General features: G+C 34.0%; 1 protein-coding gene and 1 non-coding gene across 2 annotated transcripts in view; one reads left to right on the forward strand and one right to left on the reverse strand.

Annotated features, from left to right (window-relative positions):
- Positions 1-20,251, forward strand: part of BBS9 (Bardet-Biedl syndrome 9) — a 462,348-nt gene that overhangs the window by 248,916 nt on the left and 193,181 nt on the right. Inside the window, exon 17 of the mRNA XM_003788573.2 lies at positions 7,978-8,073. Within this exon, the coding sequence (XP_003788621.1) occupies positions 7,978-8,073 (96 nt within the window). The remainder of the gene's footprint in view (positions 1-7,977; positions 8,074-20,251) is intronic.
- Positions 16,549-16,655, reverse strand: LOC111724888. The gene has a single exon (XR_002773103.1). It is a non-coding gene; the product is annotated as a U6 spliceosomal RNA (small nuclear RNA).

Raw genomic sequence — 20,251 nt, forward strand, 5'->3', positions numbered from 1 at the left:
GCACTTGGGCTTCTTCCATGACCTGGCAATTATGAATTGGGCTGCAATAAACATTCTGATACAAATATCTTTGTTGTAATGCGATTTTTGGTTGTCTGGGAATATACCTAATAAAGGAATTGCAGGGTCAAACAGGTCTATTTTTAGTTCTCTAAGTGTTCTCCAGATGTCTTTAAATCTGTAATTATTGAAGTCACATAGGGTAGTTTCTCCAACTTGATTCTTCTTATAGTTGTCTTAGGTATTATAGGTCCTTTCCATTTTCATATGAATCTTAGAATCAATTTGTCAATTTAAAAACAATGCCTGGTAATCAGCCTGCTGCTGATTAGAATTGGGATTGCCTTGATTTTAAAGATTAATTTGGAGAGAACTGATATCTTAACAATACTGAATGTGGTGTAATTTCCTCTATGCATTTATACTTTCTTCATCTTTTTAGGGCTTATTTTTGTTTCTTTTAGTGAGGGTTTGTAGTTTTTGACATACAGGTCTTACAAATCTTTGTCAGATTTATCCGTATCTCATTATTTTGATCATATTTCAAATTATATGGTTTTTTCAACTTCATATTGCTCTTTCCTAGTACATATAAATGCAATTAATATTTTTAAATCAGTCTTGCATCATGCAACATTGTTAAACTATTTGTTGGTTCTACTAGGTTTTCTGCAGATTTAATCAGATTTTCTACATAGATGATCTTCTCATCTTCAAATGGAAATAGGTTTTTCTTCTTTTTTTCCAATCTGGATTATTTATTTGTTTGACTTTTCCTTGCCCTTTTACCTTGCCTAGAACTTTAGGGATGACATTGACTAGAAATCCAGAGTGGACATTCAGTCTTTCACCATTAAGTATGTTTTAGCTGTAAGGTGCTTTGTAGATATTCTTTACTAGGGTAGGGAAGTTCCTTCTATCCCTTGGTTGCTGAGACTTTATCAGGAAAAGACTGGAGTTTTTTCAAGGCTTTTTCTACAACAATTGAAATATTAATATCATTTCTTTTTTAAATCTGTTAATAGAAAAAAAATCTGTTAATATGGTGGATTACATTGGTTAATTTTTTAATGTTAGCCCAACTGTGCATTCTTGAGATAAATCACACTTGATCATGATGTATTATCTTCTCACTATATTGTTACATATAATTTGCTAAACTATAGTTTAGAATTTTTATACCTATGTTCATGAGAGATATTGATCTATGGTTTTACACCTATGTTCATGAGAGATACTGATCTAAAGTTTCTCTATACTTAATTGATGTAACATTTGTGGAGTTAGTTGAGAAGTATTTTCTTTGCTCCAGATTTTGGAATACTGTAGAATGGGCATTATTTTTTGCCTAAATATTTAGTTGAAATCACCAGGGAAGTTATCTGGAACAAAATTTTTTTCTTTGAGATAGCTTTTAAATTACAAATTTAACTTCTCCATATAATGTAGGACTATCCTGGTTATCTATTTCTTTTTCAGTCAGCTTTGTTAGTTTTTATCTTTTGGAATGTATGCCTTTCATTTAAGTTGTTGAACTCATGGCTAAAGATTCTACATAATATTTCCTTATTAACCTTTTCATATCTATAGAATTTGTAGTGATAACACACATTCATAATAGATATTGGTAATTTGTGTATTCTCAAATACACAAATTTTTCCCTTCCCTCATCTATTGACTAGAGGTTTATCTATTTTATTGATCTTTTTAAAGAACAAGATTTTGGTTTTATTAATTTTCTCTACTGTTTCTGTTGTGTATTTCTTTGATTTTTCTCTGATTTTCCTTTTTTTTAAAACTTACTTTGGATTTAATTTATTCTTCTTTTCTAGTTTCTTAAGGTAAAAGTATCTTATTAATACAGTTGGTTAATACTATAATTTCATTTCTAAATACTGCTTTATCTACAACCCACAAATTATGAGTGGTGTATTTTCATTTTTCTACAGTTTAAGACATTTTAGTTTTCTTTTTGATTTCTTTTTCTGACTCAGTATTATTTGGAATTGTGGTATATATTTTTCAAATCCTTGAGAATTTTCTTGTAGATCTCTCTGTTATTGATTTGTAGTTTAATTCTACTGTTGCACAACAGTGGTGGAACAGATCTCTGTATAACCTGAATCCTTTTAAATTTATGAGGCTTACTTTATGACCTATAGCTGGAACTGTTTTAAAAAATATTCTATATGCATTTGAAAAAAATGCTATTGTTCTATGGGATTTTTACATAAATGTCAATTAAGGCAAGTTTTATGATAGTGTTCTTAATCTTCTACATTCCTACTGATTTTCTGTTTATTTGTAACAGTTATCAGAGTAGGGTATTGAAATCGTTGACTATAATTTGTCTATTTGTTTTTTGTAGTTCTATCAGTTTTTTCCATATATACCTAATTTAATTTATTTTGGGGGTGGGGACTAAGGGGAAAAGTTGGTTTTATTCTTTTGTCCAGGATAGAGAGTGGTGGTATAATCACAGCTCACTGCAACTTCACTTTCCTAGGCTCAAACAATCCTCTAGCTTCAGCCTCCCAGTTTTTATTTTTTAATACAAATAATTTATAAACTTGTAATTTTTTTTTTTGCAGTTTTTGGCCAGGGCTGGGTTTGAACCGACCACCTCTGGCATATGGGGCCAGCGCCCTACTCCTTTGAGCCATAGGCACTGACCCATATAAACTTATAAATTATAGTTGTATATATTTATGGGGTACAAAATGATATTATGACCATGTATTTCAGTACAAGATATTTCATTATCTATATGGAAACATTTCAAAATCCCAAATCTGAAATACTTCTGGTCTCAAAAATTTCAGATAAGGCATATGCAACCTGTGTATCTCAAAAGTAAAAAACAAAAACTAAAACTAAAACTAAAAATATTACTCTTTCAGTCTGAGATTCTGTACTCTTGGTTAATCATCTCACCATTTTCTCCAGGGCCCCCCACCCCTGCCTCAGCCTCTGATAACCATCATTGTGCTCTCTGATTTCTTGATTGTTTTAGGTTCCACATACAAGAGAAAACATACAATATTTGCCTCTCTGTGTCTGGTTTGTATTACTTAGTATAATATTGTCTAGTTCCATCAGTGTCACAAATGACACAATTTTTTTTAAGGCTAAATAGTATTCCATTGTGTGTGTATATTTCACATTTTCTTTTTTCAATGAATAGTATTGCAATAAACATGGGAATGCAGATCTTGTGGGTAAATATCCACAAGTGGGATTGCTGGAATATATGGTAATTTGATCAGATGGTAATGTGATCTTCCAGGGTGTTGATGCAGTCTGTTTTTCCATGGTGCTGAAGTTTTTATGCTGGTGCCTTCTTCTTTAGGGCCTCTTCTCTCCAAATAGATAGTACACCTGGTACATTTATTCTTCTCTGCTGGGAACTCTGACGATTGGCAAAGAATTGGGTCACTAGATAGTGTGCGTAGGTCCTACTCTGGACACTTGACTAGGCAGGGGAGAGGTGGATATGCTGTGAGACTTTACCACTGTTTCTGCTTTTCTTCTGTTCCCCTGTGGTTGTCACCATGCCACTGTGGCAGGGCCAGCAAGTGGTGCAAGGCATACACCCAAAGTGGGTCTGGGCATGGGAAAGGGCATGCATGGAGGAAGATGCCTACTGTGTCTGGAAGTCATGTACATTGGCCTAGGTTGTCAAGGTGCTAAGCATATGGGCAGAACAAGTTAAAAACATGGTGCAGTGCCCACACAGGGTATAGTGGACACACAGGGCAGTGCTAGCCTGTTGTTTGAAGCAGGAGGAATGGGCTTCTGATACCAAACAGGCCCTCAGGTCACAGCACATAGAGTTGAGTGGGTCCACTGGGTGGAATGGGCCCCCACTATGGAGTGAGCCTACAGGTTATAGGACAGAACAAGCCCCTGGGGCATATCGTGCCTTTGGTATAGAGCCAGTCTACAGGTCATGGTGTACATTGGGGCAGAGCATGCTATGGGATAGAATGGGTCTGTTGGACAGAGTACCCAAGCAGGATGGAAAAGGTCCAATGGGCACAGTACTCATATGCTTGGGATGGGGTAGCTGCCCTGCTGAGTATGCTGCAGGGACAAGGTGTGTGTAGGGTACCCATGCAGGATGGTCCTGGTCCACAGTGTGCAGTCTACCCATATCCAAAGTTAGCAACTATACTGGCTCTTGCCCTGCTTGGGGCCTGTTAAGTGACCATGGTAGTCTAACTGCTGGAACAATGTGGCGTGGGTGCTAATGGCTATTGGTATGTGCTCCACCTGTGTCCTGTGGTAGGTACAGTTGAACAGGATCCCCCTGGTCTCATCCTAAGTGCTGGGCCTGTGGTCTTCTGCTTTATCCAGGTCTTCTCTATCATCAGTGTTTTGAGGAGCCTACACGTAGTTTTCCACAATGGCTATACTGATTTATAGTCCTACCAGTAGTCCTACCTACAAACATTCCCTTGTCTGCACATCTTAGCCAACACTTGTTATCTTTTACCTTTTTGTAACAGTCATTCTAATGTGTGTGAGGTGATATCTCATAGTGGTTTTAATTTACGGTTTCCTAGTAATGCTCAACATTTTTTTTTAGCAAAAATGTTGAGCATTTTTTCATGTGTGTTGACTACTTGTATGTCTTCTATTGAAAATATCTATTTCAGTTGCTTGCCCATTTTTTAATCAAATTATTTATTTTCCTTCTATAATATTGTTTGAGTTCCTTATGTAGTTTGGTTTTAATGCTTTTTCTGATGTACAGTTTGCAAATGTTCTTTTCTAACACATAGGTTATCACTTTAATCTGTTAGGTGTTTCTTCTGTTGTTCAGAACCTTTTTATTTTGGTGTAATCCCATGTGTCTATTTTTGCTTTTGCTGACTATACTTTTGGGGTCAAGTCTAAAAAATTGTGCAGATCATTGTAGTATAGTTTTTTATCCTAAGTTTACTTTTGGTAGTTTTATAGTCTCAAGCCTTACATTTAAATCTTCAATCCATTTTGAGTTATTTTTTGTGTATGATGCTCCTAAGGGTCCAATCTCATTTTTCTGTATATGGATCTCCAGTTTTCCCGATACCATTTATTGAAGACTTATCCTTTTTCCATTGTGTATGCTTGACAGCTTTGTAGAAAATCAATTGACTGTACTTGTGTGTGTTTACTTCTGGGCTGTCTGTTCTGTTCTATTGACCAGTGAATCTGTTTTTATGCCAGTACCATGCTACTTTAATTGACTGTTGTTTCATAGTATAGTTTGACAGTGGGTATTGTTATGTCTCCAACTTTCTTGCTTTTGTTCATTATTTCCTGGGCTATTGAGGTTTTTTGGTTGTTTCATATGAATTTTAGGATTATTTTTTCTATTTCTATGTAAATTGGTATTTTGTTAGGGTTGCATTGAATCTGTACATCAATTTTGGTAGTATGGAATTTTGAAAATATTAATTCTTTTAATCCATGAACATGAGACATTGTTAATGTTTCATTTGGGGGGGTCTTGTTCACTGTCTGTCATTAGTGTCTCATAGTTTTCAATACAGGTATTTCACCTACTTAGTTAAATTTATGCCTAAGTATTTGTGTTTGTGTGTGTGTTTATTGTAATGAGATTGTTCTCTTGATTTCTTTTTTAAGATGGTTTGTTTTTATTATATAGAAATGCTACTGACTTTTTATATTGACTTTGTATCATCAGTTCTAACAGTTCTTTGCTGCAGTCTCTATGGTTGTCTGTATGTACAATTATGCCATTAGCAAATTACAATTTCACTTATTTCTTTTTCATTTGAATGCTTTTATCCCTTTTTTCTTGTTCTATTGCTCCAAGAAAGACTTCCAATATTATGTTCAATAAAAGTGGCAGGAGTTGGCATCATTGTCTTGTTCTGGATCTTAGAGGAAAATCCTAATATTGCTTTCTTATTGATTTTTTGGAAGAGTTTATGAAGGATTGGTAGTCTTTAAATGTTTGATAGAATTCACCAGTGGTCCTAGGATTGTCTTCAAAGGGAATTTTTTTATGATTTATATAATCTCCTTACTCATTAGTGGTCTGTTCAGATTTTCTGTTTCCTCATTACTCAGTGTTGGTAGGTTGTTATGTGTCTGGGAATTTATCCACTTTTTCAAAATTATCCTAACTTTGACATACATAGTATAATTGTACATTTAGTCTCTTATGATTTTTGTGTTTGTGTAATATTAGTTGTAATGTCTCATCTTTCATTTCTGATTTAATTTATTGAATCTTCTCTTTTCTTCTTAGTCTATCTATTGGTTTTTCTGTTTTATTTACCTTTTCTATCAACTGTTATTTTCATTGATCTTTTATATTGTTTTTCCAGTTTCCATTTATTTCTCCACTGATGGTTATTATTTCCTTCCTCTTCTTAACTTTGTGCTTAGTGTTTTCTTTCTTTTTTTTTTTTTTTTGCAGTTCATTGAGGTGTAAAATAAGGTTGTTGATCTGAGATCCTTTTTCTTTTCTAATGGAGGTATTTATTGCTATAATCTTTCTTCTTAGGACTACTTTTGCTGAATCCCATATGTTTTCATTTTTTTTTCTCAAGACAATTTGAAGTTTTTTTTGTGGCCTACCACGTGATTTGTCCTCATGTTTGTGAGGTAGCTGTGGCTTAGAGACCTGGGGCTTTTTTGTATGTTGGGACAGATGGTGGCTTTGGTTTTGGGGCTGCACAACAGTAGTTACTTCTGAGGAGGTGTGTGTGCAGCCATGCTTCCCTCTCTGGAGTTTCCTGATGGGAAGGGGTATTGGTTACCTCAGTAGCAAAAGATGCCAGTATCTTCTGTGTAGCAGGTTACTGGGGACATGATGGTTTCTGTTGCATATGTGGCACCAGAAGTTTCTTTCCTTTATTCCTAGCCATCTGTAGAGATCTTAGGTATGTTGATATAACCAGCCATCCTTTCTTTGTTATTGCAATTTCTTAAATTGAACTCTCAGAGACATTTTTGGTTTTTCTATAACTGTCTATATTACTTTTTTTTTTTTTTTTGGTAGCCATCTTGGTGACATCCTTTACCCCATGTGATGATAATTAAAAATTTCTATAACTGTCTGCCCTGTTGCATATAAATTGGCAGTTATATGTAGAGCTAGTAGAGTCAGGATTGATTATTTTGGTCAGAGTTTTTCATAAGTGGTCTTATTGTAGAGACTTTCAGCAGACAAAATATTTGTCTCTTTTTTGATAGAGACAAGCATTTGGTAACAAGCATTTGATATTTGAGGCTGATATCCATTAGTTCATTACAGGCTTTCTTCAGTTTTTGGCTGTAATATTTCTATAGAGAGAAACTTTCTTTCATCTAGTATTCAATTTTTAGCTGTAATGTTTCTATAGAGAGAAACTTTCTTTCAACGAGTAGTGATAATTTGGTGCTATTTGAATGGGATTGTGAGGATAAATGTTTGGTTCTTTCTCTTTATTACTAATTTTAAAAAATATTTAAAATAAATGGAGTTTAAAATAGCATTGATTTTCTAGTAGTGACTGTTTGTTTTTGTTTTATTATTAAGTATCCATAGAACTCATGCATTTAAATATATTTAATGTATTTTACTCCCTTGTAATTATTGTCTTTTTTGATACTTATTTTTCTCTCATCCCAGTGGCATCTTTTTTAAACTGGCTTTTGAGTCCTTTTTTTTACAGCCTTACAGTTTAGTGATTGCATCTATGCTAACTAGTGTAATAAGATATTCTAGGTTCATATCTGGAATCAAACCATTGGAAAAAAGGAGATTAAATGATCCATAGAGTTACTGTGAGGCAGAAATTCCAGCAATAGGAAGCTGCTGTGGAAACCAAAGTTAATGTGTTTTAGTTTATACATGACTAGTATATAAACATTTGTCATTCAGCTGAGCTTTGTATTTCAGATGTTGTGTTAATTTCACAATCAGGTCACATAAGGTCATATTTTTCTTTTTCTTTCTTTCTTTTTTTCCTTTGTAGGTTTTGCCAATCAGTCAGATGATGATCAGGTGAATGTAATGGGTTTTCGCTTCTTGGGAGGTTCCCGAGTTACTGTTCTTGCTTCCAAAACTTCTCGTAAGTAAAACCATGTTATTATTTCTTTTAAACTTCCTTCTGAGTACACTACATCACCAAACATTCTTGCATCAATGATTTCTGCAAAGAGTAATGTTCAGTTATATATGGAGAAAACTAAGAGCCATACTATTACTTCCTACATATACATTTGTAGTTGTAGTTGGTTATTACTTTTGTAGTATATAGGCTATAAAAAGTATGAAGATAGGATTGTGTTTTATTTAAGATATATAACTTTAGTTTAGGGAATGAGGATAATTTGAGAGAGGAATTTAAAGAGTTGAAAAATGTTGAGATGGGTATGTGGTGAAGTAGGTTGTGGATACTCCTTAAAATTGGAACTGATATTTTTTTTGTATATACTCATTGTTTTCTTTGGTATATTAGCAAAGACAATGGCAGACTGGATGACTTTTGATGAGACTAATTTCAGTAGTCAGAAATGTAGTAATTATATAATCAAGTTTTGATTTCAGATTTAAATATTCTTTATTGATTTGGTTGCTTCATATGTGAGAATAATACTTAAAACTAGTTGAAAACTGACTTCTCTTATATATGATATACTTAAGCTACTCAACTCACTGAGTTATGTACATCTTCAGGGATATAAAGATATTAAGAAAGGAAGTGTTTAACAAATTTATATTGAGGGAAAATCATGCTTATATATACAGACACATACAGTGAAATATTCAGGCTGACTACATTCTAGTTTTAAAAATCTAAAGTTTTCCCAGGGGTCTTTCACTTCCTACTTATACATTTGTAGTTGTAGTTGGTTATTACTTTTGTAGTAATAAGTAGAGTAAAATGGGATTTCTGTTTTTGAAAAAGAAAGGCATTAGTAGGAGGAACATATATCCCATATAGAAATTGTAATAAAGTTTCTATGGTCAAAATCCTAATAGGTTTTTGAATCTGTAGATTGGGAGCTGGTGAAATAGAATAAGATACAACTAAAGCAAGACTCTCACTCAACTAATATTAGAAAAAATCAGCTGGGTGTTGTGGTGGGCACATGTAGTCAGGTACTTGGGAGGTTGAAACAGGAGGATCACTTAAACCTAGGAGTTTGAGGTTGTTGTGAGCTAGGCTAATGTAATGGCACTCTAACCTGGAAAACAGTGAGATTCTGTGTCAAAAAACTAAAAAAGAGAAAAGGCAATATGTATGTGAAAAAGCACTGGGCTTTGTAAAAGTTTTTTTTTTTTTTTTAATCTCCTCCCAAAAAAGCATATGTGAGCTTGAACTATATTACTCAAAATAACTTCAGAATAGGGGAGAGGAGAGTCTTATTTTACTTCTTAGTAGACAGGACCTTTGTTCTTTTTTATTTAGCAGACATGTTAGGAATAAAGACTGCTGTGTCTCTTATAGAGCTCTCCTCATGGGAGAGACAAACTGATAAATAGAACCCAAATAAATTGCTTGACGTGCTTACAGAAATTTACTTCTGGTGCTGTTGGATCCAAAAGTAATGAGACTTCACAAGAGATTTTACTTGTAAAGAATCTTCATGGATGAGTAGGAAATTATTAGAGGGTTTCCAGGAAGAGGAAAATTTTGTATTCTGATGTTTGGTAAATGGTGAGGTTTCTAAGGATCACTGAATTTTTTTGTGTGCCCAGAAATTCATGTATTAGGGTTTCTATGATAGTCCTTTAATGAAGCTAAGAAATTTAGGGACAAGTCACCTGATGCCCACTTCATGTTCCTGTGAATAGTTTAATGTATACATTAATCTATATAATATTGCTGTTAATATTTACTTTCAAATTTCTGAGCAATATTATCAAGGCATAATGGTAATAGTATATAAATTGAGCTCGGTAAAAGCCTTTTGACAAGTAAATGTTGAGAGAGAGAATCAAGATGGCTTACTAGGTGCAGGTAGTATGTGCTTCCTCCAAGGAGAGGAACCAGAATAGTAACCAGATCCTCATTTTGAACAGATTTTCTAGGAGTGAGTGCTAGAATTCACCATGGAAGCAATGGGAAGCCCTAAAAGTAGGGTAGGATAGGGTTCCGAGCAGCTTGCCTGGCAAGGGACTGGCTAATATCCAGAAGAAGCTCAGACTAACAGCAGACTTCTCAGGAAAAACTTTATAGGCCAGAAGAGAATGGGATGGCATTTTCAAAGTGCTGAAAGAAAAATAAACTATCAGCCAGGAATTTTTATGTCCGGCCAGAAGAAGGTTCATAAATAAAGGAGAAATAAAGTGTTTCCCAGACAATCAAATGCTGAGAGAATCATGACTACTAGACTGGTTCTACAGGAAATGCTCGAAGGTGTCTTAAAAATGAAATGAGAGGTTGATATGCACTATCACAAAAACACATGGAAATATAAAACAAAAGCCTAATAAAACCATCATACAAAGGAGGAAAAGGTAGGAATTAAATGGCAACACGACAAAAATTCAATAAACCTCCAAGACAAAAAGAAAGAAAAAATAATTTATAAAACGAATAGGAAACAATTAGCAAGGTCAGAAGAACAAAGCCTTAATATTAACACTGAATATAAGTGGATTAAATGCTACAGTAAAAAATATAGTTTTGCAGAATTGATAAAAACCGTGATCCAACTATAACCTATTCATAAGAAACTCACCTTACCTATAAACACACATATAGACTGAAAGTAAAAGGATGGAAAAAGATATTCCACACCAATGGCAACCCAAAACAGACACAAATAGCAGATAACAGATACATCAGATAAAACAGACTTTAAATAAAAAACAGTAAAAAAAAAAAAAAAAAGACAAAGAAAAAGTTTACATAACTATCCTAAATAGATGTGCACCCAAGATTGGAGCACCTAGATTGTAAAACAAATATTACTAGACCTGAAGAAAGAAATAGACAGTAACACAATAATAAGGAGGAACTTCAACACCCAACTCACATGACTAGATAGATCATCAAGACAGAAAGTCAACAAAGAAATGCTGGACTTAAAATGGACTTAGCTCAAATGACTTAACAGAAATTTATAGAGCATTTTACTCAAAACGCAGAATATACATTCTTTTCATCAGCACATGGAACTTTCTCCTAGATAAACCACATTAGTACACAAAACAAGTTTTTACAAATTAAAAAAATCAAAATCACTTTCAGATAACAGTGCAAGAAATATAGAAATCAATACAAGGAGAAACTTCAGAAACTATATAAATATAAGGAAATTAAATAACCTGCTCCTGAATGATCACTGGGTCAATGAACAAATAAACAAGGAAATTAAAACATTTTTAAATCAGTGAAAATGAAAATAAAACATATTAAAACCTGTGGGATATAGCAAAAGCAGACATAAAAGGAAAGTTAATAACATTAAATGCCTATGTATAAAAAGTAGAAGGATCAGAAATTAACAATGAAGATCATACCTCTAGAAACAAGAAAAACAAGACCAAACTAAAGCCAGAGTTACCATAAAAAAAGAAATAATAAAGATCAGAGAAGAATGAGAGACCAAAAAAGCCAATACAAAAGATGAATGAAAAGTTAGTTTTTTGAAAAATATAAATAAAATTGAGTAGCAAGATTGACTCAATAATTAAAAAAATCCCCCAACAAAAAAACGGCATAGGACCAGATGGATTCACAGCTGAAATCTACCACATATGCAAAAAAGAACTGTTGCCAATCCTAGTGAAACTGTTCCAAAAGATTGAGAAGTAGAGAATCCTTTTGAACTCCTATGAAACGGATATCACCTTGATACCAAAGCCAGGAAAGGATGCAATAAAAAAGCTACAGATCAGTATCTCTGATGAATATAGATGAAAAATCCCAGTGAAATACTATCAAATTGAATCCAGTAGCATATGAAAAAATAATTCATGATCAAGTGGGTTTCATCCAAGGGATGCAAGGATGGTTCAACACCCACAAGTCAATAAATGTGATTCCACATAAACAGTTAAAAACAAAAACCAGATGATGATCTTAAGAGATGCAGAAAAAGAATTTCATTAAATCTAGCTCCCCTTCATGAAAATAATCCTCAAAAGCCTCAGCACAGAAGGAACATACCTCAAAATAATAAAAGCCATATATGGCAGATCCATAGTCAACATCAGACTGGATGGGATAAAGTTGAAAACATCCCTCCTAAGAACTGGAACAAGACAAAGATGCCCACTATCACCACTTCTATTCAACATAGTACTAGAAGTCTTAAAGCATTCAAGATAAAGAAATATAAAAAGCATCCAAATTTGAAAAGAGTGAGTTAAATTGTCTCTGTTTACTAATTATATGATATGCCTAGAAAACACTAATGATTCCTCCAAAAGACTCCTGGATTTGAAAAATGAATTCAGCAAAGCCTCAGGTTATAAAACCAACATGCAAAAATCAATAGCATTTCTATCCACCAATGACCGCTTGAGGAGCAAATCAAGAACTCAATCCCATTTACAATAGCTGAAAAAAAAAATAAGTAAATAAATTAATAAATAAATAAAATACTTGAGAGTAAGTTTAACCAAGCAGATGAAAGATCTTTCCAAGGAGAACTGAAAGTCACTGATGAAGGAAATTATAGAAAACACAAACAAATGGAAAAACATTTCATGCTCATGCATCAGAAGAATCAATATTGTTAAAATGGCCATACTACCCAGAGCAATCCATAGATTTACTGTAATTTATAACAAAATACCAATGTAATTTTTGACAGAATTAGAAAAAATAATTATAAAATTTATATGGAACCAAAAATGGGGTCAAATAGCTAAAGCAATGCTAAGAAAAAGAATAAAACTGGAGGTATCGCATTACCTGACTTCAAATTATGCTATAATATAAGATAATATAATATAATTCTATAGTAGCCAAAACAGCATAATGCTGGCATAAAAGCAGACACATAGATCAATGAAATAGATTAGACAGTTCAGAAACAAAATCATATATATATATATATACAGCCATCTGATCTTTGACAAAGCAGGTAAAAAAATATGCAGCATTCAATAAATGGTGCTGGGAAAATTAGCCATATGCAGAAGAATTAAACTGGATCCCTATCTCTCACTGTATATAAAAATAAATCAAGGTGGATTAGAGACTTACATGTAAGATCAATATCTCTGATGAATATAGATGAAAAATAGAAATAAACCAATCATAAAATCATAGAAGAAAACCTAGGAAAGACTACTGGACATTGGCCTAATGTCCCAAAACAAATGCAACAAAATAGACAAATGTGACTTAATCTAAAAAGCTTCTGCACAGCAAAAGAAATAAACCAAAGAGAAAATAGACAACCTGTAGAAAGGGAGAAAATATTTGCAAACTATGTATTTGAGAAAAAACTAAGGAACTCACAATTCATCCAGAATAAAACAACCCCATTACAAAGTGGGAAATGACATAAACAGGCATTTTTCAAAAGAAGCTAAACAAAGGATCAAAAGCATATGAAAGAAACTCAGTTATCACTACTTATCACAGCAATGCAAATTCAAACTACAATGAGGTACCATTTTATTTCAATTAGAATGATCTTTATTAAAAAGTCAAAAACCAATAAATGTTAGCAAGAAGTTGTATAAAAGGGTGCATCTATACACTATTTGTGGCAATGTAAATTAGTACAACCCATGTGGAGATTTCTCAAAGAACTGAAAGTAGATCTACCATTTGATCCTGCAGTCCCACTAGTGGGTGTCTACCAATAGGAAAAGAAGTCATATCAAAAAGATACCTGCACTCATATGTTAGTAGCATAGTTCACAATCACAAAGATATAGAATCAATCTAAGTGCCCATCAGCTAATATGTGAATAAGGAAAATACGGTGTTTGTGTACTATGAGTACTATATAGCCTAAGAAAGAATGAAGTGATGTCTTTTGCAGCATCTGGAATCAAACTGGAGGATGTTATCCTAAGTGAAGTACCTAAGTAACAGAAAAATAAATGCCACATGTTCTCACATGTAAGTGGGAGCTAAATTATGGCTATGTAAGGACACACAGAGTAGTACCATAGACATTGTAGAGTCAAAGGGGGGCTTTTGATAGGAATGAAAAATTGGGTAAAAGGTACACTATTTGGTTCCTGGGTATAGAAACTCATACGTCTCTAATACAATATACTTGTAATAGAATTCAATTTGTACCCCCATAGTTCTATTAAAATAATAAAAATGGAAAGGAAAAATAAAATAAGGTGATATGATTAAGAAAAAGAAAAGTAAATATCAAGAAACTATTAATAGTTTCTAATACTGAAGAGATTGTATATTTAGAATATATTGTACTCATATCTACTGAAATTGTTGCTGTTGCTACCTCCAGATTTTGGGTTAAAAAGTATTCATCTGCTTTTTCATCTCACAAATTTCCAAATAGCATAAATTGTCTAGATCCTTTGTGATATGAATATAAACATTATTTATACATGTGTATTGATGAACTTCAGATGTTATGACACAAATAGAAACTGACATAATGTATTTTTGTGTCCTGCTTAATTTAATATTTTTTTTTCTCCAATTGTAGTAGAGTGGAATAACAATTGATTAGGCTCTGATCATCTAAATTTATTTTATTTGGAAGCTGAATTGGTTAATTCTACTGAGTTGCTATTACAAGATATGAGGGAAAAAGAGAACAAATTGAATGTTCATTTGGCAACTATTTTGGTTACTAGTTTTTTAGGGGCCTGTTTTAAAATACAGCTTCTTTTGTTGTAAATAGAAAAATTCCTTTCTTGTTTCCATGAAATGTATTCTCTGGAAAGGTTTCAGGACCAATATTAACCATCTTGGAGCACTAATAATAAAAAAAATTTAATAACCACAATAATGCCTTATAAATCTTTGATTCATTTATTGTTGTTGAGTTTTTATAATCTGAATAAAATTCATCTTAAATATATCATGTTAATATTTCTAAATCTCAATTCTGATTGTAAATTTTTTATTGTAGAGAATTGTTTTTCTTCTCTGTGTATGTTGATGAAAATAAGAAAAAATTAGATGCCCCAAATTTAAAGTTACAGAAAAAACTTCACCTATTTAAATGTTTATTATGAGTTTTACTTTTTATTACTTGATGACATTTATGTATTATAGCATGTCACAAAGAATACGTAGAGTTTTTCTTATATTTGCTTTTTCTCTTGAATTTTATGTTTCATTCTATGCTTCTTAAATCAGGTAGTTTTAATAATTATTGTTCAACATTTTTGAACATCTAATTTTGTTTGACCTAAATTTTAATAATACAAAGATAACTTGAAATTGTATAGATCTTTGACTTATAGCATTAATTTGATTTCTGTAAAAACCCTCATGAGTTGTGTTTCATTTTTCCCTTTGTGTAGATGAAATTGAAGATTAGATAATTTTTTTTACTGAAGTTACAGATTTAAAATTTTACGAGGTTTTAAGTTTTTCTCAGAGGATAAGTAGGGATTTCTATTCTAACATGATACTCTTGACTGCTCCATATGGCACCATCATTGCCTGGACCATGGTGTAATATCTTAACTATAAATGTATTCTTTTCTCTTTCCAATTCGTTTTCTACTTGGCTCTTGTAATAAAAACAAATAAAGAAACAAACACTCACACCCTCCAGGTTAAAATCCTTGGCATTTATAATAATAACCAAACTCTTTACCGAGTCTCTGGGATCCCTGTATGTGCTGATCCTGGTCCAACCTGCACCCTGATTTAGGAGTGCTTTCTTCCCACTCTGACCTTCTTTAACTTTCTCTACATGTCTTTTTCTGCCTTAAAGACTTTGTGTTTGTCCTTCCCTCTACCTGGTTCTTCTCATCCTTGAGGTACAAACTTTATGCACAAAATGTTTAGGAATGTAGGGGAATGTAGAGTCTAGATTTAAATTGATAGTTTAGATTCTAGCTCCAGCTTACAATTCTTCTGAATGACTTTGGAAAAATTACTTAACCATCTGTTTTTTAATTTATAAAATGGCAATAAAATAGAATGAAAATATTATGTGAATCCGTTGAAATAATCCCTAAAAAGCACAGTAATTTCCTGATATGTTGGAAGTGCTAGGTAAATTTTAGCTGCTAGTATATCCTTATTACAGTTAGTACTACCACTGATGTCACCTTCTCAAGGTGGTCTTCCTGACCATAGTACATGTATTTCAAGAAAGAACACCCATTTGTTTTTATCACAGCACCCCTTTTCTCTGTATCGTAGTATTTTCATAAGTTCTATTTCATAAGATTTTTACTTGTTCATTTTCTGCCCTTCTCAGTAGGGTGAGGATCACCATTGTCTCCTCAGCACTTATCACTCAATATTTTTTGAATGAATTAATAGATGCACTATTGCCTTGAATTTTGTTGAAACTATAAACTAAGATAGTCTTGTTTTACCTCTCTTTTATAAAGCAAATTTCATTTCTGTGATTTGTCTTTTTCTTTTGAACTTATTGCACATGATTTTTCTTTTTTTTCTTTTTAAAATATGGAACGCTTCACGAATTTGCGTGTCATCCTTGCGCAGGGGCCATGCTAATCTTCTCTGTATCGTTCCAATTTTAGTATATGTGCTGCCGAAGCGAGCACTGCACATGATTTTTCTCTGCTAGGTTTTCTTTAGAGAGGGGGAGTCTTTGTTTGCTTAATATAGCAGATTGAGATGGGAACTCACTCTCAGTGAGTTCATAGGCCCCTGTTGAGATAATTCAAATTTCCATAAAAGGAAAAGGGAAAAGCTTGGACTTGCCCACATTTTGTTTTGTCAGAGTAGAGATTTTGTTGTCTGCCAGGAGTAGGGAAGAAGCTCCAATGGTAGGCAGCTGAGACAGGATGGTTATCTCCTTTGGGGAAAGAATTTGGGGCACTGCTGCTTTTCTTGGACAGCCCAGAGCATCCTCTGCTTTCCTTCATCTAACACCCATGCCCAGTGTAAGCTGTGAATGCAGACTAAGCCCAGTACTTTCAGAGCCATCAGGGTAGGTGCTAATTGGATTTGTCCTTTCTCATTAAGAACTTAGCCCTGGCCTGCTGATCCATGTTTTCCCCAGTGGCAAATTCTGTTCAATTTTCACAACAACTTGTGGTGGATTAGTTGCCTGGACATAGCTGATTGTGCCTTGTTTCCAGATTTTTTTGCAATACCTACCTACATGGATGATTTAACAGAAACTGGTGTAATATCTTGTTACAGAGCAGTAAAAAGTTTCTGACTCAGCTTCAGCCAAGCTGGCCGCCTCAGTGTTCCTAAAAGCACATACCTGCCTCTGTGCCTTTGTATTTAGAGTTCCCCTAGCTTAGGAATGTGCTTCCCACAGATATCCTTGTGGCTTGCTCCTTTATTTCATTCATGTACCTTGAAATATATCTTACTTTACATGGAGGCCAGCTGATATACTTCTTTTAAATATATCATAATAAGCCCAGTTGTTTATTATGACATGTTTTATTGAAAAATTATAGTCCAATGGAATAACTTCCTCTCCATAGTTTTATTTCATTATATATATATATAAGAAATTTTACTCTTTATGTATTTAGGCTATGCCCCAAGTTTTTCCACCTTCTTGTGGATACTTGTTCAGAATCCTTCTAGAACCTGAGTGAATTAAATTTCCTTTGAAAAATTTACAGAAATTAATATTTCTGTAAAAATGTGAAATGACAGCAAATTTCCTACTAAGGAAAATACATATTTGATTAAAGATATTTTTCCTCATTCCTTGATTAGTTAGGTGCTATGTTGATCTAAAGAAGTGTATGATTAAATTTCTTCCCTTTAGTTTCCAATAACTTAGGGAAAGCAATGGCAACAGTGATGGTAACGAGAAACATTTATTGATTGGTCAGTAATGTAATTGTCTTGAGTAGGCTGTCCCTGAGAATCCCAGAACCACTACCATGTCTCACTGTCCTCTTGGGCCAGGATCACTACAGCATACCACTTCTTCACTTGTATCTGCTACATTCATAAGGCCTGGTGCAGCAGAGTGGGAAGCTAGTGTTCTGGGAGATCACAAAGCTGAGAAAGGAGATGTAGCTGGCCAAGCTTAGTTTCTTCCTCCAGGAGCCTAGGATTGTTGCTTGGAGTAGATGGAGGCTCAGGTGTTCTGGGAAAAACACCTGCTGCAGAATGGATAGATGTATAGAAAGAGGAGACACAGGATCCTGGATGTACAGGATCCTACAGCCAGCCTTGAGCCAGAAGTCAAACATCTGCTCCAGGAAAGACAAATGTCTGGGACTTGTAGGCAACATTAAGCCAGAACCAAATACCTGTTTCAAGATAGCTGGAGGGACAGACAGGCCTGTGCCTTGTGAAATGACCCTTCTTTCTTTCATGCTGAATTCTACAACTCACAGGAAAACTTTCAAGAAAACACTGAAGACCAAGGAGATCAGACCCTTAAGAAACATTTTACCATGAAGTTGCCACTTTCCCAAGGCAACTGTAACTGTGTGAACATCTATAATTATGCAATTCTGAACATGACTGCTGCCCTTTGTAGCTCACTTGCTGTCATCTAATTCTTCTGTTATGTGATAGTACTTCCCATACTTGAAACTAGTAATGTATCCTCTGGGGAGAAGTCTTGGCATCTCTGTAGCCAGGTCAGCCTTAATGAGTTTTCCTGAATCAGTGATAGCAAAAGCAGTCTTCATTCTTCTGCCATCATGCCATCTTTCCAAGTCTACTGTGAGCTCCTGGAAGGCAGAGCCTTTCTCCTGATCTTTTATTTTATCCTGAATATCTTTTACTGAGTTACATGTATGAAGGAAAGTGAATTTGTATCAGTTTAGATTTAATATGTTAGACCTCAAGCTTATATAAGGTCTCACTCTGTCACCTAAGCTAAAGTACAGTAGTCTAATCACAGCTCACTGCAACCTTGAATCCCTGGGTTCAAGTGATCCTGTTGCTTCATCCTCCCAAGTAGCTGAGATTACAAGTGTGTACCACAATACCTGGCTAATTTTTATTTTTTAATTTTTTTGTAGAGATGGAGTTTTGCCATGTTGTTCAGGTTGGTCTTGAGCTTTTGGCCTCAAGTGATCTTCCTACTGTAGCCTCCCAAAGTGCTAGGATCATCGGCATGTGCCACTGTTCTTGGCCTATGTTTAGAGGATTCCAATACTATACTGTATCTTCACCATTTTCCCTTCTATTTCTCTGTCTCTACACCATTATAATTGTGCTGTGTCTAAAGCATTTCAACTTCAATGACATTTACAAGGGAAAGTAAAAGCTGTTATCTGTGACATTAGTCCTACCATCTTTGATGAGGAGAAATGAAGAAAATGTTTAATAAGCATCATGGGCAAAAGTCAGTATGTAGAATAATAGTAAAGTGTAGGGAGGACTGGGGAATGATACAACAGCATATAAAGAAATATTCTAAATGTCCCTGGGTCATGCTACCCTAGTTAGACTTTAGATTCCTTGAGCAAGAAGACTGAGTTCATCTCTGTACTCCCAACATTTCTTTCTTTATGACGTCATGCATAATATAATAGATGCTTAGTAAATCATAAATTAAATGGAGTATAGGACTTAATCCTAAAGCTCATGAAGTGTATAATCCTTTTGAAAGGACTGGCTGTAGTCACCTGGGATGTTGGGTAAGAATGCATGGCTGTATATAGTTAAGTGCCCAGTGAACTGTAGACATAGTTGTTAAGTCTTTGCATGTAAATTCAGAGAGATGCAGTCTTGTGAACCATTTAATAATTAATCTTTGTATTAATATGTAGAGTTCCAGTGCTCTGTTAGTAACTGGCTGGATGATTTTGCAGATTACTTAAACTTTGCAAGTGGATTTATTTATCTCTAAAATGACAATAACACTATTTTCCCCATATGGCGTTGAGTTTTAAATAAGAAAGTGTATGTAAGTGCTTTACACCGTGCTTGGTGTCTATTGGACTTCCGTTACTGCTAGAGAAATAAGTTTCTTTGGATCTATGAGATTAAAACCAAGATCCAGAATAACAGATAATAAAAAGAACCATACCCTAAAACATGCCACTGTGACCTCCTACCTTTGAATTCGATTTGAAAATTAAGTGATTGAGGCAGAAAACAACAATGAAGCAGTAGAATATTTTTATAAAGCCAGTATAATCTTATCTGTGTTATCAAAAAGAAATGTTTGTCCTTATAATACTCACATCAGGGATAGTGATAG

The sequence above is a fragment of the Otolemur garnettii genome, unplaced genomic scaffold (assembly GCF_000181295.1).
Source record: "Otolemur garnettii isolate 467f Iridium unplaced genomic scaffold, OtoGar3 scaffold00028, whole genome shotgun sequence".
NCBI classification, from domain to species: domain Eukaryota; kingdom Metazoa; phylum Chordata; class Mammalia; order Primates; family Galagidae; genus Otolemur; species Otolemur garnettii.